Source organism: Pleurodeles waltl, chromosome 3_1 (genome assembly GCF_031143425.1).
Source record: "Pleurodeles waltl isolate 20211129_DDA chromosome 3_1, aPleWal1.hap1.20221129, whole genome shotgun sequence".
Lineage (NCBI taxonomy): Eukaryota > Metazoa > Chordata > Amphibia > Caudata > Salamandridae > Pleurodeles > Pleurodeles waltl.
The window spans coordinates 958,145,371-958,172,874 of NC_090440.1; the positions used below are offsets into that span (position 1 = coordinate 958,145,371).

The 27,504-nt window shown below is 48.2% G+C and overlaps 1 protein-coding gene across 2 annotated transcripts in view; it reads left to right on the forward strand.

Moving 5' to 3' along the window:
* INPP5B (inositol polyphosphate-5-phosphatase B) overlaps positions 1 to 27,504 on the forward strand; it is a 738,051-nt gene that overhangs the window by 104,509 nt on the left and 606,038 nt on the right. Inside the window, exon 1 of one of the 2 annotated variants that reach the window (XM_069223978.1) lies at positions 8,653 to 8,761. The exons of the other annotated variant lie outside the window; for it this stretch is intronic. Within the exon in view, the coding sequence (XP_069080079.1) occupies positions 8,716 to 8,761 (46 nt within the window). The 5' untranslated portion in view covers positions 8,653 to 8,715. Of the gene's footprint in view, positions 1 to 8,652; positions 8,762 to 27,504 lie in introns of those variants that run through there. 2 annotated transcript variants of the gene reach the window in all.

The window sequence follows — 27,504 nt, forward strand, 5'->3', positions numbered from 1 at the left end:
GTGAGAGCTCTGATTGGCTGTCCGCAACATGAAAGGAAATTGTGTGGCAGTCACTATAGGACTCAGGGACTTGGTTTCCTGTTCTGAAAATGTTTATAAAAATACCATATAAGGGGTTGGGAGAGGGGTACTCTGACCCTTGTGGTTGGTCCCAGAGTGAACCCTTCTATGCCCAAAATCAAAAAGAAAAATTTGGAGGAGGGGAGGTTCACTGCAATCCCCCGGGATACCTCAGGGACCAAGAAAATTAGTTACAAAAAAAATGTGGTGAGGGTGTCCGTGGGGTGTTGATGACCTACAAGGGGGAGTGCAGAACCTGCCCATTGGCCAGGCCCTGCGCCTTACTCCATGCTTCCCATGACCACAGGCTGAGGCAGGCAGATGGTTCACTGCCTGCATGGGATTTTGTATAGTTATAAGAGTTTACCTTATGTTAAAAATACCCTAGAAATTCATTAAAAAGAGCAAAGCTTAAAGTGATGTTTAAGATGGGTATTGTAAGTACCTCCTGGTCAGTGTCTGCTACCCTCCCCAGCTCCTCTGGCTGCTGCTGCCTCTTGCCTGGGACGAACTGAGAGTCTCCTGACTTTCAGTTCGAGGCCGTCCTCCACCCGCAGGCTCGTCCCTGCGCCTTATCCCTGGTGATCTAGTGGCAATCACAAGTAAGTATCTTCCTTTACTTTTCTTCTCTGTGTCGCTCTTTCACTCTTGCATTTTCTGTCTTTTTCTTCTATCATCCCTTGTTTTTCCCTAGTGCTTTTTCCTTTCTCCCCTCTTCCTCTGCCCCCCAGTCACCCCTGCGAAGCACCTTTCACCAGCTGACTTCTCCCCCTGTTCCCTTCCCCTCCTAATGGCAGCTGCAGCGCGGCTGCCCAAAGGGTGTGCCGCTGGTGTGCCAAAGGCAAGCCTGTCTCTGCCCGTCTGCGCCTGGACTGCGCCCTGCTCCAGGAACCTTGGATCTCTGTTAAACCACCCCCTGGACTGCCTCCGTTACAACTCCAAGACCCTCCCCCACCTCAACACTGCACATCTCAACAATTTCTGCACCGTCTCCCCCAAGGACACCCACGGACCTTTCACCTGTAGGAACTGCAACTTCAGCACCTACCTCAACAAACCGAGGGTACTCTCTGCATACAAAGATACCAACAACCTCCACAACTCCATCAACTGCCTGCTCCTGAACATCCACTCCCTCCACAAACACGCCACCAAACTCTGGGACCTTATCAACACCACCCGACCGGACATCACCTTCCTCACTGAGACCTGGACAAACTCCACCTCGGGTCCAGACATCGCCATCGCCATTCCCGCTGGTTACAGCATCCTAAGGAGGGACCGGCCCTCCTGCCCAGGTGGAGGACTCGCCATCGTACACAAGTCCTCCCTAGGTGTCAAGGCCGTCCAAGAAGATCACTGCACTACCATGGAACACCTTCACTTCCTGGTCCACTCCAACCACAACTCCTCCATCTGCGGCACCCAGGTGTAAAGGCTACCCGGCCCCCGCCCAGCTTTCATAGACGACGTCGTAGACATTGCTATCCCCATGCCCAGGCATCAGTCGACTCCCTCCTCCTCGGCGACCTGAACTTCCACCTCGAGGCCCGCACCAACCCAAATACAACCACTCTACTCGACAACATCACCACCCTCGGCCTCAGACAGCTGGTCTCCACACCCACACACATCGCAGGACATACACTGGACCCCATCTTCACCTCAAGCGAGCGGATCCCCTTCAAGACCATCTCCACCCGAGACAGGACCGACCACCGTTGCATACACTTCAGAATCACCCCTCAGAAAATGGAACAAAATCACCAATGAGCAACTCACCTCATCGCTAGCCAAATCTCTTCCTCCCCCCTCTGACGACACCAACACGGCAGCGCGCAATCTCAATGCATGGATCACGAAATGCGCCGACACTCTAGCCCCTCTCCAGCTGACATCGGCCAAACACGAACCTAAGAAGGCCAGCTGGTTCACCACCGAACTCCAGGAATCAAAGCATACCGCAGACATTTAGAGAAAAAATGGAGGAACAGCCAATCCAGCGAAGACCTCACCTCCTTCAGAGCCGCAACCACTGCCCACCGCCGAAAAATCAAGAACGCAAGGAAGGACGCACTCTGGGAGTGCATCAACTCCTCCGCACACAGCTCGAAGGAACTCTTCTCAGTCATCAACAAGTTCACAGATCCCCCTCCAAAGCCACCAGCATCCCCCCGTCACAGGACCTCTGCGACAAACTCACCTCCTTTTTCCACCACAAGATCCAGGGCATCTACAACAGCTTTTTGTCACCTGGCACCGGTACCTGTGACCGACCCCCCCACCACCCCCAGAACCCAGCAAGACCATCCACAATTGTTCAACCCTCACCATAGAGGAAACAGTCAACATCATGAACAGCACCCACTCCGGAACCCCCTCGGATCCATGCCTGCACCACATATACATCAGAGCCAACGCATCCATCGCCCCCGAGCTTCATGACACAATCAACTGCTCCATCAGCACGGGCACCTTCTCTGAGGACTGGAAACATGCCAAAATACACCCTCTCTTGAAGAAACCTTCAGCTGCCCCACCAGAACTAAAGAATTTCCAGCCCATCCCGCTGCTACCCTAACCTGCCAAAGTACTAGAGAAAGCAATCAATGCACAACTACGGAATTTCATCGAGGCCAACAACTCCCTGGACAGCTCCCAGTCTGGCTTCCACAGCAATCAGAGTACGGAGACAGCACTCCTGGCATCCACTGACGACATCCGATTACTCCTAGGCCGCGGCCACACCGCAGCACTCATACACTAATACTCCTCGACCTCTCAGCAGCATTCGACATGGTCTCCCACAGCACTCTGCGCACCAGACTCCACGACTTAGGAATCTGTGTAAGAGCCCTGGAATGGATCCACTTCTTCCTCTCCGGGAGGACGCAGAGGGTCAGACTCCCGCCCTACACCTCCAGACCCACAGAAGTCAACTGTGGAGTTCCCCAAGGATCCTCACTGAGTCCCACACTGTTCAACGTATACATGGCCCCTCTTGCTGCCATCGTCAGGAGCCACGGTATGAACATCGTGTCATTTGCCGATGACACACAACTCATTATTTCCCTCACCAAAGACCCGGGCACGGCCAAAAGGAACTTTCATGAAGGAATGGAAGCCGTCACCACCTGGATGAGATAAAGCTGCCTCAAGCTCAAATCTGACAAGATGGAGCTCATCATCTTTGGAAACGCCACCTCCTGGTGGCCGACATCCATCAGCACCCCCTCTGCACCGACTGAGCATGCCCGCAACTTAGGAATGATCCTCGACTCCTCCCTATCCATGACCCGCCAGGTAAACTCTTTCATCCTCCTCCCACTGACACACACTCCGCAGACTCCGGAAGATCTTCAGATGGATTCCAGTAGACTGTCGCAGGACAGTCACCCATGCCTTAGTCACGAGCAAGCTCGACTACGGCAACGCCCTCAACACCGGCAGCTGAACTAGGAACATCAAAAAACTTCAACTCATTCAGAACGCCGCCGCCAGACTCATTCTGGACCTCACTGGCCGAGAACACATCTCACAACATCTGAGGACCCTCCACTGGCTACCAGTCGAGAAGCGAATCACCTTCAAGCTTCTCACCCACACGTACAAGGCCATACACAATTCAGGACCGGCCTACCTGAACCACCGCAACTCCTTCTACACCCCTGCCAGATCCCTCCACTCCACCGAGATGCCCCTAGCCACCGTCCCTCACATCCGCAAAACCACCGCCGGAGGACGATCTTTTACTTACGCTGCACCGAAGAGCTGGAACAACCTCCCCCTGCACCTCAGACAAAGCTGGTTGCTCACCATCTTCAGGAAGAACCTCAAGACGTGGCTCTTCGGATGAGGCCCCCCCCCCCAAGCGCCTTGAGACCCTCACGGGTGAGTAGCCACGTTTTACAAATGCTGATTGATTGATAATATTTACTTTACATTTCAAAAACTCTGAAATTAACTAAAAAAACAAATGTAAAAGTGATGTTATAGTTAGGTGAAATTGTCAGTTTAAACATAACATTTTAATCTACAAATCACTGAAATTTAAAATGTATAGTTTACTAAGGTAACTAGAACTTGTGTCCACGCCATGTTCTGCTTCTGGCCTCACAGACTGCATCACTCATGACATGTTCAATGACATCATTGATGACATCATTGATAACATCTCAGATTACATTATTGATGACAACACTGGGCAATGTGTTATTCTGACCAAGCCTGACATATTGTGGTTGAACTGAACTGACCCAAATATACAGCTCCTAAAATTCACTGATGTGTTAATTGAAAGACCATAAATAGAAATAAGTGTCTGTCAGCCAAGTAGGGCAATGTAGATCTGTACGACAAACTAAAGTGTTTAGTAGCTGCATCATTGCCTTCATTAAGCCGACATTGAATGTTTCTGAGGGCAGACAAAGTATAAACGTCGACAATTAAGGGCCAGAAGTGAACGATTTCCATTTATGACAGTGTAATTAAAGAGCCACTTCTGACTGTGCAGCCTCCGACATATTCTTACATGGGCTGATGGACAGTTTTGTGCCCCTTGATTATCTCACAGAGACTGTGTGTACTTACTTTTTAGAATGTGTAGTACCACCTATTGGTTGGGACGGTTGCTTTTGTATTAGGTGTGTGCAGCACTCCATGCTACCAAACAAAACAGAGTAAGCTGAGGTATTTACTTCCAAAACATGAAACAGAGATGGATTTTTCATTGTATCTCACACTGCTGACTTTTTTACCCCAAGAAGGAACACTCTTTAAACCATAGGATTTTCTATCTTAGTTACTTACCTTATTCTTGAGTACTTGTGGCCACAGTATCTGTGCCATATTACGTAGATGGGCCTACAACATCAGTCTCATCATGTGATAAAGCAACAGTCATGTGACAATGCATACTGGGACCCACTTCAAAACAATGCAGCAGTCTGATTTGCAAACGTATGCTGTGCCATCTGTGACATACTGTGGGCAAATTTAGTGGCAATACTGCTATCCACGTCATGATAAAGGCCCATCTTTGACATTCGGTGGATGTTCTAGTGTGCATTCTGGCAACGACTGACATGTAAAAGGATCCCATCTTTATACTGTGGGTATTCCTGCTGATATTCTGTCTGTTACCAGCATACCAGTAGCCCATTTTTGACAAAATGTGGGCATCCTTGACAATCTCACTATCCCTTGCATGACAGTGGTCCATCCTTGGCAACCACAAAGCATTCTTGGTGCAATCCTGGCTACTTCTAACTCAGGGGTCTTCAAACTGTTGGGAGGACCCCCCCCCCCCTTAGTGGGGCCTCAAGTGATCACGGGTGGGGTGCCGGTCTCTGGCCAAAAGCAGTATTATGCAGATAATAGTGCTTTGTTTTAAGCATTAAACAATTTGTCAGATTTTTTTTAAAGGTAACAGAACTTAACTTCAAAGTATAAATAAGTCTAGACTTGTTTAAACATTACTAACTTAAAAGAATAGTTGTGAAAAGTCCTGAGGGGGGTCGATGATTTTTTGCCCCACTGGGGGAGCACGGAAATAAAAAGTTTGAAAACCACTGTTCCAGCTTAATAGATAGCCATCCTTGACTGAGACTCACATTCTTGATGACATTCTGTCAATTCGCATCATAACAGAAGTCCAGCCATTAAATATAGTGGGTATTCTTCGCAATATTCTGGCAATTCCTGACATAAACGAGATCCATTTATGGCATGTACTGAATATACATTATGTCATTTTAGGTGTCCTGATCATAGCAAAGGCCAAAAACGTGACTTACTGTGGATATTATTGGTGGCATACTAGCTACCGCTGAATGGATATCCCTGGTGCAACAATTGTCTATACGTGACATTTTATAGCAATTGTTAGCTACCCGGTGGCTGTCCTGGGAAAAAAATGAAATATAGTGAGCATTCTGTCTGATCAGGAATATCAGCAGTAGCGGATCCATGATGTGCCCTTTGATGTAGCGGATCAGAAAAACTACAGTCAGATCAATGTCTGCTACCGTATGAAAAAGTATTTTTAGGAAACCCACAAGCCCTAATCGCACCAGCACAAATTTTGAGCTACACGCAATATCATTAAGGTTTACAGAGTTGTAGTTAAGAAGAGTATATCCATACATCATTTTATATACTTGCCTTCATGATCTGGTGGTATTTGATATCTTGGTTACAATATTTAAAATACACTATTCTAGTAGTATACCCAAGCTTTGGACATTCCTTTCTTTAACTTTAGCAGATCTTGTGCCAACTGTGTATTTACACTCCTGAAACATTTTCAAATAATTAATGCAATATGAAGCATATGTTACGAGCCTCCTTACAAGTTCAGGCCACAACCAGCACAACTCTCTCACAATTTACACAGATCCAAGGGCTCCGGCTTTAGAAGACAAATGTATTCGTCAGGGTACATGTGTTAGCTTTAAATTGCAGAGATAGTCTCCCAGTTCAACAGATACTACAGGTGTTAGCTTTCTGACAGAAGAGCAAATTCTCTGGTTTTACAAAGCTAACAGATTTGACATTAATACAACTGACATATCCCTCAAATGACATATATATCTTTTGACAGTCTGTTGGGCTAAATGTTTCAGACAGCAGGGTAAGCAGTCACACGCCTCACACAATCTCAGGTAGTGGTATTTCATAGAGGGAGGCCGCACACACCATTGTTGCACTCAATCTTAGAAAATGTTCAGCAACAAATTAATCTGCAAGAAATTCACAATTCATCTAGCATTCTGTGTGCCTATCTCTCACACTTCTTTGACCATGACACTGATAAGCGCTAAGTCCCAAAACTAGGCCTGGGAGGAACTCGTGGAATTTCACTCTGTGAAATCATGTGGAATTACATAAAAACTCCACAAGATTCTGCAGAGTTCCACCAATGGGCAGAAAATGCATGTTGCACTGTTTACGCTCCAAGTTTAGTGTCGGTAGCACATTCCACGCTAAACAGTTGGCGTGAATGTCACCATACTATTTTCAAGATGATTTTGCTGCCGCTCAAGTAGAAAATCTACTCAGAAAACAGCCCTCTGACCGCCCGTGTTTGTAAAATCTCACCAGAAGTCCTCCTAGAAATCACATAGGGGGTGACAAAACTCGCTCACCAACTCGTACTCTGAAGACTTGCGCTATTTCCGTTGTCATTGCGTTGCTAGAAGGGGAAAAAATCCACCACACAGCATTTGGTAGAATTACTCGTTGCCAAAATTCTTCAATTCCACTTGCAGAATTAAAAGTCCACCTGCCACCTGGGCCTACGCAAAACATGATAGCCGTACCTCAGTGGTTATCACGCATGTCAAAAAAACACTTCCCACATCGGATCAAAACAAAGACAACACACTTCCAACCATACACCCCACATCGAGTGGTGTGATACTTATGTATGGAAGCTCTTCAGTGCTTCACATAGGGGTAGCAAGCGCCATATAAATGTTGCAATACAATACTATCTCTCACTCCACGAGCTTCCAGGCTCTGAATGGAAGGGTAACCTCTATCAGTACGGCATTAGTCCCTTGATAAGAAATTTTAACTCCTCAATAAATGCATAAAATGCATTCTGCCTCATCGCACCTTCAGCGGGCTCTGCAACAGTAGCCCAGCAAATATGCCATGGGGCCAGGGCTGGCTTTTGGGTGGTGCAACCGGTACAGCTGCCTGGCGCTGACTTTGGTGCGAGGCACTGTGTTTAAAAATAACTTATCGGTTTAAAAGAATGTGAACTTCCTTGAGCATCCTGAGTTTCAGGCAACAATAAAAATGACAAGATAACTCTAGTGAATAATATTACTGCTGAAGAGACCTTTCTCTAGTGGCAGTTTTGACTCATCATAAAGTAGTGCAGGGGATTAATGTGCCTGCTGCAATGAGCATGCACTATGCAGATCACAAAACTGCGTGTGAGTGAACCATGAGTAGCGCTTTAAAATAATGAAATGCTTGCCAGAGAGGGTCTATGGAGAGATGAGGGGCACTGTTGGAGAGTGGTATTGAGGGAATTAGTGGAAGAATTCATGTGGGGGGTGCCAAAAAAAGACTACCCACACCAGGCGCCACCAGAGCTAAAGCTGGCCTGCATGGGGTCTGGTGCAAGCAAAAGGGCACCTTTGCTATTGGGATAGTAAAATATAGCAGTGGCTGGGTTCAATGTACCCCGGTGTCACTGCACCTGCTGCACCAATGGTAGCTAGGCCCCAGCTCTACAGTCCTGGCAGCCATCTCTGCGGTAGCGAAAATGTATCTATTTTTGGAGAACATGGGAATCTTCAGGTCAAACATTTTCAGAAAAACGCACTCGGTTCACGAGCTGCTCTGGGCCCGTGAGATGCTCCTGGGACCGACTCGAGGAGGCCCTTGCCCTGCGCTGACGGAATGCAGCCGGCCTTGAGAAGCACTTCGTAGTAAGAATATTTTCCATTTCTCGCAGGGAACCGGCCGGGCTGGGCAAAGTCTGCAAATAAAGTGCACTCTCACGTCCCTGTGAATTTCGCCTTCCCTGTGCCAGTGGGCTGGGCGCCAAGAGGCACTCCCCGTGGCCCTCTTCCACTTCCCGAGGAAGGAGGCAGCTACGGAGACTTCTGCTCCCGCTGATCAGGTCCAAAGGGTTCGGACATGAGTGACTTGCCGACCTCAGTCGAACAGAGCGGCGCGCCTCCAGGTAAGTGGGTGCGCGTGCCCATGCGCTGGTCCCAGAGAAAGGGTCCTTCAGTGGATGCCGTGACGTCACTACAATTCTCAGAGCCCACAGATATACAGTTAGTCGCCCGGGGAGCTGTGTGATGTCAGTGGGTGCTGTGCGAGGATGTATTGGGCGAAGAGGAGAGAATGCGCCCGGTAATGCGCTTATACATTCACCAGAAACCCTAAATATCACTCAGCCGTCGTGGCACACACCTCGACTACAGCTGCGGTGTTTTCATCCAAGACTTAATGCGTGTCAGAATGCTGAATGTGTATAGTGATACTTTAGGGAGCCATACATTAAGAACATTTTGAAGGCCATAGTTTTCATCCATGACATTTTGAAGGCCATATTTTTCCAACTCGTATTTTATTTCCTACTGTTTGGCGTGTTTGGAATAAAAAAGAGCGCACCTTTTATTCTTAGTGCCTTTAGCAGTTTCCCTCACTCTGTGTGTATTCACTATGTGTACCCCTTTTGATCATCTTAATATGACAAAGCCTGACTCCTCTGGGGAAATGTTCGGACAACACATTAGATTTGTCACAGTGGATGGGTGGAATGAAGGCCAGAATACAAAATAGAAATCACTATTTCTAATCAGCAATGCAGCTGAAAAATCAAAGCACCATTTCTACCTCCATTTTTGCATATCATATTAGTTTATTTATTACTTTTCCCTTATTATTTAGACAGTGCTGCTATTTCATGAAGTCCCTAGGAAAATCTGGGAAGGGCACTTACCAGCAAAGAATAGTCAGAATGGGAACTGATGTGCTTGAAATATTTTCTAATTAGGAATACAGAAATGGCACTATGGAGTCAGCCATATGTAAGGCAGCCCTGCAAATCCATCTGAGGATTCCGGCTGGCTCTTAAATCAGTTTTAAACAGCTTCACAAAATAAAGTGGATGCCGCATAGTCTTATATGTAAGCAGGAACTGAACAGGAGAGTGTACCTGCCTTGTATGGCAAAAGCAGCTTATGTGCACACCATGGGCTACCTCCCTTGAAAAGTCCCATCAAGGGCAGTCAAGGCTAACATAGAACAGGCGCTTGTACTGCAGCCCTTGCTTCACAGATAGTAAATTAAATTTTCACATTTTTTAAAGTGCTGTTGTCACGTTTGCAAGGTAACCTCTATGCTTTGGACACCATCACAATGTTTACTGTCTGCAAAGCAGACAGTGAACATTGCAAGGGTGCTGGTGTACCCTGCTACAGTAGTGCTACCAGCTTGATTATGAGCCGGAGACAATGCTGTAGCCTTGTTTCCCGCTAGGTTGACGGGCGGAAACTTTGGTTTTAACTCTGGCAGGGAGGTCGCCGCGAAAGCAGCAGCCACCCTGTCGGGAGTGTGGCAGAGTTTTCCATCTGCCAAATTCAAAATGGGCCCATTTATGTCCTAATTCAGCCCCGACTGTGAACGGCACTTTTACTGTGTAAATCGCCAAAATAAATGCGTAAATATGGATTTTCAAGTTATGAAATTGCTGAGATGTAGTAAAAATCAGTCAGAAGTTCTCTCCACTGAATTGTCCTTGTGAACTCATTTCCTGATGGAATACTGTGCATCAGGGCAGTGTGGAGTTTATGGAAGCACATCCTCAGGTCCAACAAACAATGACGCTGGGGTGGAAAGTGGGCAGTTGATTCAGCTGCTAGCTATCACCCACAAGTCAATATATACAGCAGTAATACCCCTCCAGCCAATGAGAGTGCAGGATTCCTAGCAGATGTACCCTCTTTTGTTTAAAGCATTGCTTGAACAATGGCATTGCTACCTGTAGTGTTTGGAGGCAGAATGCATTCTATGATTAGCAGTTTCTCACTTCCCCTACGCAGCATCCCCAACCCCCGCCAGCAGCTCCAAATTGAAAAATAAAAATTATAATAAAAAAAATATTATCATTTTTATTTTTTGAGAGGCGGGGCCCTGGGGGATGATGAGCACGGAGGGGGAGTGGTGTGCACACTCCTCAGTGTCCATGTGCGTTTGGCCGGCTGTCTCAGGACGGCCAAACACACATGCTCACTGAGCTCTCTCCAACCCAGCACTATGTTGCTGGGTTGCAGAGAGCAGGCACAGGCTCCCAGTCTGTCTGGGAGCACAAAGCCAGGGTGCTCAGGCTAACCCTAACGCTGTTGTCATGCTGCCAGCAGCATGAGAGCCGCATTAGGATTGGCTGCAGGACAGGGTGGGAGCCTGTGCCTTTAGTGGAGCCCGAAGTCCGGTGCGCCGCTAAGCGGCATGATTCAGGTAAGTATTTTTCCTTTTTAATGTGTAATGGTGGTAATGGTGGTAATGGTGTTGTCTTTGTGTTTTGTGCCCCCTGCCCCGCCACCTTGCCTCAAGAGGAGCCGCCATTACCCCTTCGTATGAGCCTCTAGGTCCTATTGTGAAAAGTAGCATTAATTAAAAGCTGGGTCTGGCTGTGGTTGTTCCACATGACATAGGGTAATCTGGCAGCTACACTATTGTTATGTGGTATTAGCACCGGAGAGTACTTTATAAGCTTGGCAAGTGTACACTGGATCATAGTTTTTATTTCAACCTTGGCCATTGTCTGTGATGATCGAATATCATTATAACCCTGTAGATTTTTGGGGGAAGTGGTGGGTTTGTTGTTTTCAGCAGTCAAGTGTCAAAGTCTGAAAATAATCCTGGGAATTTGCATTCTTTGGCAGCTCTATTGGCTTTCACAACAGATAAGCTAAGCCCTGAATGGACAAGGAATAAAGACAAGCCACAGGCCTTTCCCAGCTGTGCACAGATACATTGGTGGGTATTTGGGCTAAGCTGCTGTCATCTCTATCCACATAATTGGTGCTTATCATTCGTGTATTATGTTGAATTTATTGGTCTTTGTATTAGATATGAATCTATGATATAGTTGTATGGTGCAAACCTCTCAGAAAGGCAGTGTGCTGCCCTACGAGGCCAGAGGCAGACATACAGAGAACATGTATATGGGAGGGTATCTGGGTTCTGAAAGATGAGGTGGACTGTTTCTACGCCTCGATGTAGTGGTCTGTAAAACAAAGTGTGTCCTCAACTCTCTTATCAACTGTAGCAGGGATGGAACGGTTTGATGGACACGGAGAAGTCTTTTTAGAGCCTTGACGCATAGGTGGAGAAGGCCTGCTGCATTCTTGTTTTCATTTTTACACTTCTTCCTCTCAGGTCTGAGAGCCGCAGGAAGTGCGAGAGCATGTCTGGGAGATCGGCATAGGAGCCAGTTGTCTTAGCTCTGTAGACAATGTAGTTGTTTTTGAGGATGGTGTAGTCTGACAAGGGGAGCCAGTGAAGTTCCATCACAGTGGCATGATTTGGATATTTTTTTTCAGGCTCTTGATTAAGCATGTAAAATACCCTTAAAGGGTTGGGGTGGGGTAGTGTAAAGTCTGAGAGACTTGAGAAGAGGGTGTCACCATGATATTGAAGCGAGTGCGATGGCTTGAACAGTAGTTTTGAAGGCACTTTCTTTAGTAGAATGAGCTAGTATTAGTGCATCTCTGTTGCTGCTCTGTTGTCTGTACTGATGTGCATGCTGTGTGCCCCGCACCTTGAAGCTTTTTTTTAACTGGCTTGTGTAGTGTATCAAACAAATACATTTGTTAACCTTATATTTTTTCAGTTAACTTGATTTCACTGCACTTGTCAGTGCAAGGTTCCCAGAAATCGGCGTGCTCTTCTCGAGATGAGTCAGCCGCTCTATGTAGGTAACCACAGGAAGTATCTTCATCCTTCACACCACCAGCTTGAGTTAAACTTTCAACTGACAGTTCACAAGTTGTGGTTTCGCACATCTTAGTGTTTTTATAAATGCAAACATTGAGATTGTAAAAAACACGCCTTTCCTAGCAGGGCTGCTCACAGTAGCGGCGCAGACTAAAACTCAGTTTTGCCTTGATCCTTGGCTCAATTTCTTGCTATTTGTTTAATTTCCGCTTTTTCTCTCCAGATCAAATCAAATCAAATCATTAACATTTATAAAGCGCGCTACTCACCCGTGCGGGTCTCAAGGCGCTAGGGGGAAGGGGGTTACTGCTGCTCGAAGAGCCAGGTCTTGAGGAGTCTCCGGAATGCGGAGTGGTCCTGGGTGGTCCTGAGGCTGGTGGGGAGGGTGTTCCAGGTCTTGGCTGCCAGGTAGGAGAAAGACCTCCCACCCGCTGTGGAGCGGCAGATGCGAGGGACGGCAGCGAGCGCGAGGCCGGTGGAACGGAGGAGACGGGTGGGGGCGTAGAAGCTGAGGCGTCGGTTGAGGTATTCAGGTCCCTTGTCGTGGAGGGCTTTGTGTGCGTGGGTTAGAAGTCGGAAGGTGATCCTTTTGCTGACTGGGAGCCAATGCAGGTGTCTCAGGTGTGCGGAGATGTGGCTGTTGCGGGGTACGTCGAGGATGAGGCAAGCGGAGGCGTTTTGAATACGTTGCAGACGTTTTTGGAGTTTTGCGGTGGTCCCAGCATAAAGGGTGTTGCCGTAGTCCAGGCGGCTAGTGACTAGGGCGTGGGTCACGGTTTTTCTGGTGTCGGTGGGGATCCAGCAGAAGATCTTGCGGAGCATGCGGAGGGTGAGGAAGCAGGAGGAGGACACGGCGTTGACTTGTTTGGTCATGGTGAGCAGAGGGTCCAAGATGAAGCCGAGGTTGCGGGCGTGGTCTGAGGGGGTTGGTGCGGTGCCAAGGGCCGTGGGCCACCAGGAGTTGTCCCATGCGGTCGGGGTGTTGCCGAGGATGAGGACTTCCGTTTTGTCTGAGTTCAGTTTTAGACGGCTGAGCCTCATCCAATCTGCGATGTCCTTCATGCCATCTTGTAGGTTGGTCTTAGCGCTGGCGGGGTCCTTGGTGAGGGAAAGTATAAGTTGAGTGTCGTCGGCGTAGGAGGTGATGATGATGTTGTGCTTGCGTACGATGTCGGCGAGGGGGCTCATGTAGACATTCAAGAGTGTCAGGCTGAGCGAGGAGCCTTGAGGGACGCCGCAGAGGATCTCGGTGGGGTCTGAGCGAAAAGGTGGGAGGTAGACTCTTTGAGAGCGGTCGGAGAGGAAGGAGGCGATCCTGTCCAGGGCCTGGCCTTGGATCCCGGTGGAGCGGAGGCGGGTTATTAGGGTGCGGTGACAGACGGTGTCGAAGGCAGCCGAGAGGTCGAGGAGGATGAGGGCGACTGTTTCACCGTTGTCCATCAGGGTTCTGATGTCGTCTGTGACTGAGATGAGGGCGGTTTCAGTGCTGTGGTTGGTTCGGAATCCGGATTGTGAAGGGTCGAGAAGGTTGTTGTCTTCCAGGAAGTTGGTAAGCTGTTTGTTGACGGTCTTCTCTATTACCTCGGCAGGGAAGGGGAGGAGCGAGATGGGGCGGAAGTTCTTCAGGTCGCTTGGGTCAGCCGTAGGTTTCTTTACTAGGGCGTTGACTTCGGCGTGTTTCCAGCTTTCGGGGAAGGTAGCAGATGAAAAAGAGGAGTTGATGATGGTCTGGAGGTGCGGGCGATGATGTCGTCAGCTTTATTGAAGATGAAGTGAGGGCAGGGGTCCGAGGGGGCGCCGGAGTGGATAGAGTTCATGGTGGTTTTGGTCTCTTCAGTGTTGATGTGGGTCCAGGCGTTGAGGGTGATGGCAGGGGGTGTGGGTTCGGTGTTCCTTGGCTGGGTCTGGTGTCCGAAGCTGTTGTGGAGGTCGGTGATCTTGCGATGGAAGAAGGTGGCGAGGGAGTTGCACAGGTCTTGTGAGGGCGTGATGGCGTTGGCGTTGGGGTTGGAGAACTCTTTAACGATGCTGAAGAGTTCTCTGCTGTTGTGGCTGTTTTTGTCCAGTCTGTCGGTGAAGAAATTCCTTTTGGCTGCGCGGATCAGGTGGTGGTGTTCGCGGGTCGCGATCTTGAGGGCGGTCATGTTGTCAGCGGTGTGGTCCTTGCGCCAGGCTTTCTCGAGTGCGCGACAGGTTTTCTTCGATTCCTTAAGGGTGTCAGAGAACCAGAGAGGTTTTTTGGTGTTGGCCTGTCGATGCGTGCGTCTGAGGGGAGCAAGGTTGTCTGCGCACTTGGTGATCCAGTTCGTGAGGCTGAGGGCTGCGTCGTTGGGGTCGTCGGTGGTGAGGGTAGGTTGGTTGACGGTGAGCACGGAGAAGATGGGTTGAGTGCAGAGGTGGCGGGTCTCGCATCGGAATGTGAAGTGGACACAGCTGTGGTCGGTCCAGTATAGAGCGGAGGCGTGGCTGAAGGAGACGTGTTTGCTGGTGGAGAAGATGGGGTCAAGCATGTGTCCGGCGATGTGGGTGGGGGTGTTCACCAGTTGCTTGAGGCCGAGGTTGGCGAGGTTGTTGAGCAGGGCGGTGGTGTTGGGGTCATTGTTGTGTTCCAGATGGAAGTTGAGGTCGCCTAGGAGAGTAGTCCGGCGAGGCGAGGGCGTGCGGGGAGACTAAGTTGGTGATGGAGTCGCTGAAAGGGGCGCGCGGTCCGGGGGGACGGTAGATGAGGGATCCTCTGAGGGTGGTCCAGGGGTCGGTGCGAATCTGGAAATGCAGGTGTTCTGCGGCGAGGGGGGTGACTTCGGTGGAGGTGGTGACGCTGATGGAGTCTTTGAAGACGATGGCGATTCCTCCTCCTACTTGGTTGGTGCGGTCTTTCCGGGAAATCTTGTAGCCTTCGGGGTGGCTATGGCGATGTCTGGGGCCGAAGAGGCGTTCATCCAGGTCTCCGTGATGAAGGCGACGTCCGGTGCTGTGGAGTCCAGGAGGTCCCAGAGTTCAACGGCGTGCTTGTGGACGGATCGAGCGTTGACCAGGATGCATTTGAGGTGGTTGCTGGCGCGTGGGCTGGTGGTCATGGTATTTGCGTGGTGGAAGATACGTTTGCAGGAGTGGCAGGCGAAAGGTCCATGGGTACGTTTTGGGTTAGCTTGGAAGCAGGTGTTGGAGCGACCTGGGTTGAGGGCGTGGAGGGTGGTGGGGTCGTAGCGGAGCAGAGGGGTTTGGGAGTGCTGAGGACCGGGGGTCGTGGCGCTGGGCGCGGGCCAGGCGCGGACGGGCGCAGATGGGCTTGCCTCTGGCGCGCCAGCGGCGCAGTCGCACAGCGGCCGCCATAAGAGGGAGGAGGGGAGGAGGGGTCAGCTGGGGGCGAATGGGAGCTGGGGGGTGGGGGCGTGCAGGAGGTGGCGGCGGGAAAGCGGAGGGAGGGGGGGACAGGTAGAGGGGAGAAGAGCTGGGGGAGGGGGGGTTAAGGGTGGTGGGGGGTGAGTTTTAGGAAGTTTAGGAGTTTAGGGAGAGAGATAGGAGTAAGGTTGGGAAGATAGGGGAGGGGGGGTTGTAGAGGTGGGTGAGGGTGAGAGGTAGAGTGAAAGGATAGGGGTGGTAACAGAGAGGGTTGCGAGTGGGGGGGGAAAGATAGAGAGATAGGTAGATAGGAGGAGGTGGTGAGTGAGGGAGACAGAGAGAGAGATAGAGAGATAGGTAGATAGAGATGGGGGTAGATAGGGGTGATAGAGGTGGGGAGAGACGAGTCAGGAGCGGGAAGAACCAGGGAGTAGGTAGCAGTTAGCTCTGTTGGGAAACAGAGCTAACAGAGGAAGAGGAGCGGGGAGCAGGAGGGAAAGAAGAGAACAGGAGGAACAGAAGACGGAAGAACAGAAGACAGAAGACCACAGAAGAAGAACAGAAGACAGAAGAGCCGAAGAACAGAAGACCACAGAAGAAGAGGAGCCGAAGAACAGAAGACAGAAGACCACAGAAGAAGAGGAGCCGAATACACAGAAGACAGAAGGCCACAGAAGAAGCTACAGAAGAAGAGGAGCGCAGAGGACAGAAAAGTACAGATGAAGGTGAGGAAGAGGAGCGCAGAAGAATACAGATGAAGGTGAAGAAGAGGAGCGCAGAAGACAGAAGAATACAGATGAAGGTGAGGAAGAGGAGCACAGAAGACAGAAGAATACAGATGAAGGTGAAGAAGAAGAGGGGCGGCGAGCAGCAGAGGAAGGAGCCAAGAAGAGGGACAGAGAAGAAGAGGCACACGCGGGTCGCGGTGCAAAGGAGAGAGAGAGAAGCACACAGATGAAGAGAGAAGACGGGGAGCAGGAGGGAAAGAATAGTACAGAAGAAGACTACAGAAGGAGAGCGCAGAGGAAGAACAGAGAAGAAGAAAAGAAGCAGGAGAGAGGGTGAGTAGCGCAGGGCAGGGCGAGGGGCTGGGATGTGGGGGGGTACTTACTGCGAGGTAGCTGAACTTGCTGGGAGGTCTCAGGAACCTGGACTGGAGGAGCTGGAGGAGCTGCAGCGGCAGGGGGAGCGACCTACCCTTGGGTCAAGTGTCGCTACCACTGTCGCGCAGCGGCCACCATAAGAGGGGGGGGGGGGGGGGGAGGGGTCAGCTGGGGGCGAATGGGAGCTGAGGGGCGGGGGCGTGCAGGAGGTGGCGGCGGGAAAGAGGAGGGAGTGGGGGACAGGTAGAGGGGAGAAGAGCTGGGGGAGGGGGGGTTAAGGGTGGTGGGGGGTGAGTTTTAGGAAGTTTAGGAGTTTAGGGAGAGAGATAGGAGTAAGGTTGGGAAGATAGGGGAGGGGGGGTTGTAGAGGTGGGTGAGGGTGAGGGTGAGAGGTAGAGTGAAAGGATAGGAAAATAGGGGTGGTAACAGAGGGGGTGGCGAGTGGGGGGGAAAGATAGAGAGATAGGTAGATAGGAGGAGGTGGTGAGTGAGGGAGACAGAGAGAGACAGAGAGAGATAGGTAGATAGAGATGGGGGTAGATAGGGGTGATAGAGAGGGGGAGAGACGAGTCAGGAGCAGGAAGAACCAGGGAGTAGGTAGCAGTTAGCTCTGTTGGGAAACAGAGCTAACAGAGGAAGAGGAGCGGGGAGCAGGAGGGAAAGAAGGGAACAGGAGGAACAGAAGACGGAAGAACAGAAGACAGAAGACCACAGAAGAAGAACAGAAGACAGAAGAGCCGAATAACAGAAGACAGAAGACCACAGAAGAAGAGGAGCCGAAGAACAGAAGACAGAAGACCACAGAAGAAGAGGAGCCGAATACACAGAAGACAGAAGGCCACAGAAGAAGCTACAGAAGAAGAGGAGCGCAGAGGACAGAAAAGTACAGATGAAGGTGAAGAAGAGGAGCGCAGAAGACAGAAGAATACAGATGAAGGTGAAGAAGAGGAGCGCAGAAGACAGAAGAATACAGATGAAGGTGAAGAAGAAGAGGGGCGGCGAGCAGCAGAGGAAGGAGCCAAGAAGAGGGACAGACAAGAAGAGGCACACGCGGGTCGCGGTGCAAAGGAGAGAGAGAGAAGCACACAGATGAAGAGAGAAGACAGGGAGCAGGAGGGAAAGAAGAGTACAGAAGAAGACTACAGAAGGAGAGCGCAGAGGAAGAACAGAGAAGAAGAAAAGAAGCAGGAGAGAGGGTGAGTAGCGCGGGGCAGGGCGAGGGGCTGGGAGGTGGGGGGGGTACTTACTGCGAGGTAGCTGGGCTTGCTGGGAGGTCTCAGAAACCTGGGCTGGAGGAGCTGGAGGAGCTGCAGCGGCAGGGGGAGCGACCTACCCTTGGGTCTTCTGTCTTCTGTTCTTCGGCTCAAATTCAATGTCGATGTTATGTTTTTCCAGATTTTTTTAGTGTGAACGACGGTTCTCTACCAAAACATCTCTGGTTAGTCTTTATGTTTTTTTAACTCTCCCACCTTCAGTGCCAGACTTCATCTGTTTATGGTGAATTTAAGCCCTGGTGAATGAAATGTTCATTATTCCAGAGTAATCTTGCATACTTTCCAGCATCTGTGTAACCTGAAATTCCCAAAATAATACCTAGTCACGTAATTTAAGAACATTCATGCAAAAATCCCATCACAGGGGCATGGAAACGACAATAGCCAGAATGAGAGCAGCTGTTGTCAGCAGCACCTTTGTTTTTTGCATTTACGATTAGCTCAAAATGCATCTTTGTGTCCAAAATGGATGTTAAAATAGAGCTCTAAATGCTGGATTCCCATTTTGATAATTTTTTTCTAAAATATGCATAGTTACGAAAAAGAACATTTCGGAAATTCTGCAACAATCCTGCAGAATTCACACTCTGGACCATATGATTGTGTTCCCAGCTCCGTCATTGTGTGCTAAAGGTCCAGCAAAGTGTCTATTGTCTAGAGATTTGTGAAAAGCCCCTCAACACTCAAAACATTTTAAAGAATTCATGATGATTTTGTCGTGTCTATGGTACTAGGTATAGACCAAGAGCTCTTTTGTCATTCTGAGTACATTAAATAAGGACAGCCAACAAAAACACTCAATCTGTCTAGCAATCCCACTAAACATCATTAGGGCCTCAATCTAAGTGGATTGTATGACACTATGGGGGTCATTCTGACCCCGGCGGTCTCAGACCGCCGGGGCCAGGGTCGGCGGGAGCACCGCCGACAGACCGGCGGTGCCCCGCAGGGCATTCTGACCGCGGCGGTTCGGCCGCGGTCAGACAAGGAAAACCGGCGGTCTCCCGCCGGTTTTCCGCTGCCCTTGGAATCCCCCATGGCGGCACAGCTTGCTGCGCCGCCATGGGGGATTCTGACACCCCCTACCGCCATCCTGTTCCTGGCGGTTCGCCCGCCAGGAACAGGATGGCGGTAGGGGGTGCCGCGGGGCCCCTGGGGGCCCCTGCAGTGCCCATGCCAATGGCATGGGCACTGCAGGGGCCCCCGTAAGAGGGCCCCACTGTGTATTTCAGTGTCTGCAATGCAGACACTGAAATACGCGACGGGTGCAAACTGCACCCGTCGCACCCCTACAACTACGCAGGCTCAATTCTGAGCCGGCGTCCTCGTTGAAGGGGCATTTCCTATGGGCCGGCGGGCGCTCTTTTGGAGAGCGCCCGCCGGCCCAGAGGAAATGTCTGAATGGCCGCCGCAGTCTTTTGACCGCGGTGCGGTCATTTGGCGGCTCCCTCCAGGCGGGCGGCTCCCGCCGCCCGCCGGGCTCAGAATGAGCCCCTATATGAGAAAAGCAACACCGAAATGCAAAAATATTGTCAACATGAATATGGCGACCCTATACTTAAACAAGAAAAACACATTGACAACAAAAAATATAGTTGAAGAAAATATCTAAAATACACTGTCAGAAAGAAATGCTAAATATCGTCACTATATTAACACCAATGAAATGCATTAACCACAGAAATAAAAATATCAGACACCAGAAGAGCGGCATAATTAAAATACAAACATTTTAAATATATATATTAAAACAGAAACAAATATAAATAATATTAATATACAGTACATTTTAAAAACACTAAACACCCTTTGCCATAAATGGTAGAACAATCAAACTGCTCTCCGAATAACCTATGAAATAATCATAAAAACAGTAAGCAAATTGAAACACTTTCCAAATTAAAAACAGTATACAAAGGACATGAAAGCATACAAAAAATACATCATGAATAGCAGTTAGAGCAACATGGTGTCACTCTCCCAGATTGAAACTTACCTCATAATAGCTATACACAAATATATTTAAATAATAACAACTAAAATGATACTTTACATTTATATGCACACTCAAGTACCTCTACTACAAGAAGACTAAGGCAAATTAAGAAACAGAAAATCAACCCACAGATATCTAAAAATCAGAAGAACAAGAAAGACAAAACCTCAAAAACAAATATTATAGCTAAAGCATAAACTTAAAACAAAGTACAAAGAATGTACAGACACAAATTAAAAATAAACTAAAGCTAAGAAACTCAAAATAAAAGTACATAATAAACCGACACACTAATATATTGCTTCCTCAACAGATTTTAGTAAATGCCAATCATCCCCAAAATCAAAATCCCTGCCAAACAAAAATCTACAGAAGAACTGAAGTAGAGAAACATTCAAAAGTTGAAATGTGCAGCTAGAAGGTAAGATATAAAAACAAACATTAAAAAACATAATATATTTTATAATTGATAAAATATAGTTTATATAAACAGCAACTTATGTCAAACCCCAAAAAGGGAAGCTGTTTTTTAAGTTATATAGACAATACATATACACTAAACATTACAAAGCAGAAAATGTTGGGAGAACATAATCATCCCCCAAATATTGCAGAAATAGATGTGAGAAAATGTCCTGCAAGACCTGAAAAAATACTGGTACACGGTCATAAGAGCAAACACGAACAATACTTACCAATATTATTCCAAATGTTCCTGAAGAGGCAATTGGCCAATTCCCAGGTATACCAAACCTAAAAGAAATAATTACCAGAACATTTAGAATATAAAGGAAAGCACCAGTAGCACCTAGAAGATATGAAGAAGTAGACATTCCCAACACTTGGTACCCCTACATAATAAAGACACAGGGCCTCATTACGACCCTGACAGGGTTGCGGTGGCGGTCGGACCGCCGCCAATGCGGCAGTCTGAGTGCCATATTCAGACTGTGGCTGTAGCGCCGCCGTTGGACCGCCACCACCACCAGATTTTGACTACACGACGGTCTGGTGGTGCTGGCGGTCCTAATCTGCCAGGGTAACTCTGCAAGCAGCGCTGCCCTGAGGATCATGACCCCCTTCTCTGCCAGCGATTTCATGGCGGTAATCCTGCCATGAAAAGGCTGTGGGAGACGGAGTGCAGGGTGCCCTCTGTACTGCCTTTGCACTTGGCATGGGCAGTGCAGGGGCCACCCTGGCCAGCCCCATCGCAATGTTCACTGTCTGCTTTGGAGACAGTGAACATTGCAACAGGTGCTGGTGCACCCTACGCACTACAGCATTGCCGCCGGCTCTAATATGAGCAAGAGACAATGCTGTAGGCTGTTTCCCACTGGTCTAGAGGGTGATAACTGTGTTTCCGCCCACTGACCCAGCAAGAAACTCGTAATGGGCCCAGCGGGGAGGCTGCCACACTGGTTGCAACCTACCCGTCGGGACTTCGGCGGTTGAGCTTTTCCTATCCCGTCTGCCGAAGTCATAATAAGCCCCACAGTCTTACTGTTTGACAACCACAATAATTATAGGAGAATTAGAATCTATACAACTAACAACAATTTACTAATCATAACACAATGCAACGCATGGGAGGTGGCTGGCATATTTAGGTCATACCCTTAACCATTCAGTCAAATATACAACATACATGGTCAGTACCAAAATACAAATATCCCATTAGTGTATGCACTGTTAACTAATGTAGGAAATCGGCCTCTCATATTTCCCACTAACACATAAAATGACAAACTAACAAATATCACTCTCAAAAAATCATCATAGATTTTGAACATGATTTATGCTATACTGAAAACATTTCACGCAATGCAGTTCAAGGGCGCTAACATCACTTCAATCACAGCATTGAAAAGTGCACTTACAAACATCCACTATAGAGTATGTAAATAACCTAGAATTTGCACATGACACTTAAAATTGTGTAATTCTTCCCTGTAAACTGAAGTTACTAGGGGCCATATTTATACTTTTTGACGCAAAACTGCGCTAACGCAGTTTTGCGCCAAAAAAATTAGCGCCGGCTAACGCCATTCTGAAGCGCCATGCGGATGCCGTATTTATTGAATGACGTTAGCCGGCGTTAGCCGACCGGCGCTGCCAGGTGTGCGTGAAAAAAACGACGTACACCAGGCAGCGCCGGCGTAGGTAAAAATGGCGTTTGGGCGTCCCAAAATGGGGCAAGTCAGGCTGAGGCAAAAAAATCGTCTTAACCCGATTTGCGCCATTTTTTTTGGGCGCCCAGACGCCATTAACATGACTCCTGTCTTAGCAAAGACAGGAGTCATGCCCCCTTGCCCAATGGCCATGCCCAGGTGACTTGTGTCCCCTGGGCATGGTCATTGGTCATAGTGGCATGTAGGGGGGCACAAATCAGCCCCCCCTATGCAACAAAAACAAAAAAAAAAAAATACTTACCACAACTTACCTTTTCTTCCCTGGGATGGGTCCCTCCATCCTTGGGTGTCCTCCTGGGGTGGGCAAGGGTGGCAGGGGGTGTCCCTGGGGGCAGGGGAGGGCACCTCTGGGCTCATTCTGAGCCCACAGGTCCCTTAACGCCTGCCCTGACCCAGGCGTTAAAAAGAGGCGCAAATGCGGGGTTTTTTGCCCCGCCCACTCCCGGGCGTGATTTTTGCCCGGGAGTATAAATACCACGCACATGCCTGGGAGTCATTTTTTAAGACGGGAACACCTACCTTGCATCTCATTAACGCAAGGAAGGTGTTCACGCAAAAAAATGACGCTAACTCCATGAACTTTGGCGCTAGACGCGTCTAACGCCAAAGTATAAATATGGAGTTAGTTTTGCGTCGAATTTGCGTTGAAAAAAACGACGCAAATTCGGCGCAAACGGAGTATAAATATGCCCCTAGGTATTATGATATTCTAAGTGAACCCCTCTTTTATCAAAAGCATGAAACAAAACTATCCTTATTATTTGATTATTTTGAAGATACATGGGTTGGTTGCCTGCACTGATCAGGGCACAGACGTTAGCACTATAATCATATTCCATTGTAAAATGTCTACAATAGCGCCATGCCCCAAGAAGCAGAGAATGAAACAAAACTATCCTTATTATTTGATTATTTTGAAGATACATGGGTTGGTTGCCTGCACTGATCAGGGCACAGACGTTAGCACTATAATCATATTCCATTGTAAAATGTCTACAATAGCGCCATGCCCCAAGAAGCAGAGAATGAAACAAAACTATCCTTATTATTTGATTATTTTGAAGATACATGGGTTGGTTGCCTGCACTGATCAGGGCACAGACGTTATAATCATATTCCATTGTAAAATGTCTACAATAGCGCCATGCCCCAAGAAGCAGAGACAAATAACGCAGTGGAAGGTTGGCATCATTCCTTTCAAGGAACACTTGGAAGATGCCACCTCACAGTGTACCTTAGTTTAGATGCACTTAAAGGAAGAAACAAGCTACAAGGAATTAAAACTGGAGAATCATTGTCACAAATCAGCTGAAAATATCTAAACAAGCTAACTAAATACATCAAATCTTAACATGCAAAGTACTAATCTTTGCTAACACCCAAGGCCTACCATATCTAGCTTCAGTAACAAGAACCTTATTTTAAAACCACCACACTAAACAACAACACAATTTAAACCTTCCAATTAACAAAGGAAATACGTTATTAATATTTATTTATGAAGAATATTAAAAGAAACTTTAAATGTAAATCTGGAAAGTAAAATAAATATGCAATACATGATTGTTCATACTGATACTTAAAAAACAGGAGAACTTTGGAAAAGGACTGTGCAAGACCCAGGCAAGACTAGAAGAAATCAAAAGGAGAATCCTGACAGAAGAGGACCTACAAAAGAAGTGGACCAAGTCAAGTTCAAGTTGAAGTGTCCGGTTGTGGCAGCAGCTGCTACCCACCCTTCTGGAGTTGCAGGACCAGGTCGACCGTGAAGACAAGGAGTCAGTTGTGCAGCACCAGAGCAGGAGAAGAGTTCCAGAAGTGATGCAGGTGATGTGCCACGACGAAAGAAAAGTTGCAGTCAGTCAGTGATGATGGAAAACCACCAACAAGCCTTGGCAAAGGCAAAAGTCACAGATAAAGAGTTGCAGAGCTGCCGGGGACTAGCAAGATCCATGGGGACTCAAACCAAGGAGGGGAATCTCAGGTGACCCTCAGCAGTGAAGAGAGTTGGAAGACGAGGATGCAACCCCCACAGGCAACTCACAGGCAGCAGGCAAAGGAGTCACAGTGAGGCCCACTAAGCCCATCTGGAGAGGAGTCCCACATCCCTGGAGCAGCGGTCAGGGAAGACTGCTGGAGGCCGGGGCCACATGGAGCCTGAAGATCCATTGGAAGAAGAGTCAACAGCCTTGGTAGCTGCAAGAGTCACGGTGCGCAGGGGTACTGTCCTGCAAGAAGATGCAAGGGCTCAGCATCTCCCAAGTTGGACAGTTGGTAGAGAGGACTAAGGGGACCATTCAAGACCACCACCTGTGATGCAGGATCTACGCAGTCCCGGAGGAGAGAGGATCTACGCAGCCAGTCGTCGTTGCAGTTGGTGCCTGCGGATGCAGGGGAATGACTCCTTCACTCCAAGGGAGATTCCTTCTTGCTTCTTGTGCAGGATGAAGACTCGTCACCCTCAGAGGATGCACAGCCAGGGAAATGTTGCAGTTGCTGGTAGGAGCCAGAGAAACAATGTTGCAGAATGGAGTCAATACTGGAGTTGCAGATTGTCGGTTCCTGGCGGGTCCATTTGCAGTCCCGGTGGCCAAAAGATGAAGTAAACAATGCGGAGGAGTCCTGCTGGAAACTTGCACGTAGAATCTATAGACCCACTCTGGAGGGAGACCCTAAATAGCCCAGGAAGGGGGATTAATCACCGAGTACGGTGACCACCTATCAGAAGGGGGCTGTGACGTCGCCTGCCTGACCTGGCCACTCTGATGCTCCCAGGGGCCTCTGCCCGCCTTAGATTCAAGATGTCAGTATCAAGTGGTGACCTGAAAGAGCTCTGGGTACTCCCCTTTTCATTGTCCAGTTTCAACCCAGAGCAGGGACTGGTGAAATTGGTTTGTGAAAGGAGGGCACCAAATGTGCCCTTCAAAGCATACTGGTAGCTTGGGGAGGCAACCCCTCCCAAGCCATGTAACATCTATTTCCAAAGGGAGAGGGTATTGCCTCCCTCTCCCATAGGAAATCCTTTGCTCTGCCGTCCTCTCCTTGAGCTCGCTAAGCAGCAGGAGGGCAGAAACCTGGCTGTGGGGTAGCAGGAGCGTGGGCTGCCCGGAAAACCCCAGAAGACTGGTAGGAGCAATGCTGAGGGTCCTCTAAGGAGCCCCCAGAGCGCATGGAATCACACAACCAATACTGGCAACAGTATTATGATTCTGACATGTTTGATAGCAAACATGCCCAGGTTCAGAGCTACCATTATGTAGCTGGACACATGTGGTGACCTTTGTCCAGTACACAGGCAAAATGGCTTCCCCCAACTTACGAAGTCCAGGAAAATGAAGTTGGAGTTTGTTGGGGCAACTCTGCTCAATGCAGGGGTGCCATCACACACAGGTACTTGCACCCTGCCCTCTGGGCTAGGAGGACCTGCCATAGGGGGGACTTACAGTGACCTGGTGCAGTGACCTGTAGTGAAAGGGTGCATGCACCTTTTCATGCAGGCTGCAATGGCAGGCCTGCAGACATACTTTGCATGGGCTCCCATGGGTGGGCCAATACATGGTGCAGCCTATAGGGAACCCCTGGTGCCCCAATGCCCTGGGTACCTAAGTACCATATACTAGGGGCCTATATGGGGCCACCAGTATGTCAATTCAGGGATGTGCTAAGTCCTAAGCAACCAAATTTAGATGGTGAGAGCACAGTCACTGAGGTCCTGGTTAGCAGGATCCCAGTGAACACTGTCAAAACACACTGGTAGTAGTCAAAAAGTGGGCGTACCCATGCCACAAAGAGGGTACTTTCCTACAATTAGACCATCGGCGGTACACGATCTAGAGAAGGATTATTCCTTATGGTACATGACACAGGTTCAACCACTCACTCAATATGTTCACAAAAACACTGGCAAGCTTTGATCACCAAAGACAATGCAAACATAGGCTGAGGGAATTTTCCTACCATAAATAATACCAGAGAAACGTCATTCATCCCATGAAATGGAAACTAAGAGTCAGCATCTCTGACAACATCACTGGTATGCAGAACTGAAAGAACATGTTTTTTTTTGCCAACTCAGTATGCTCGAGTGTGAGCTTTTGTTTAAAGATCCATATTCAATGCTGAGACAGTTGTATCAACCTGGATCTCCAGACTGTCTCTTCGTTTATGCTTGTGGTTTTCTTTTTTCACCCTGTACTGATTTCGTCACTGCCAATTCAATAAAATGAAAAGATATACTTTTTGAGCCTCCTTCCGTCTTCATTGAGAACTTTTTAGGATGCCTAATTAGTGTGCCTGGCTTTGATATGATCACCTAAAGGGGCCCTATAGACTGAAAGAGTTAGCTAATTTCTATTGCTATCATTTAATCTAACATTTAGCCTAATCACTCATTTTTTTTAAAACAGTTTGCACTTTTCTTTTGTAATGTTCTGACAACATAAGCTTTCATTGGATAAATGTTACTTATCCCGTAGTGGCCACATAAAATAGAGGAAGTCGTGTTGTAAATTGTAGGACGTATCTTATTTTTTGTAGGTTGCTCTGGATTACAGTGGCAACCAGTTGTACAATTCCGGTTCTCTGGCGCAGTCAACAAAACAAGTCCAGTTTTTCGGAAAGGAACTTGAAAAAAACATAAATACACTGCATTTCGTAGCGCAAAGAAAATATTTGAATGGGATAAAACGTTTTAAGTGGGCTCTGGCCAATTAAGGCAGAATATGCTGATTGAAAGCCTTATCTTTAAAGAGCACACTTTCCTGTTGAAATGATACCATTCAAATGTGCAGCCCTTGAAATCAGTTGCAGCCCTTAAAAACCTTTGTCCTGCAATGTTTCTCTGCCACTTTATTTTCAAGATCAAATGTCCTGTTGCAGCCAAGAACCGTAAGCAAGAATCTCATCATGTACAACGAAAATTCTAATATTGCTTAGATTTAGAAACAAGCACAGAGAAACAAAAAGATAGGATTAATTTCAGACTTTGGCTCAGAAAGAACAATATCCTTGCCAAACCCTACTCTTTAAGACATGAATTTAAAATGGTTTCTTGACAATTCTTTAGTGATGAC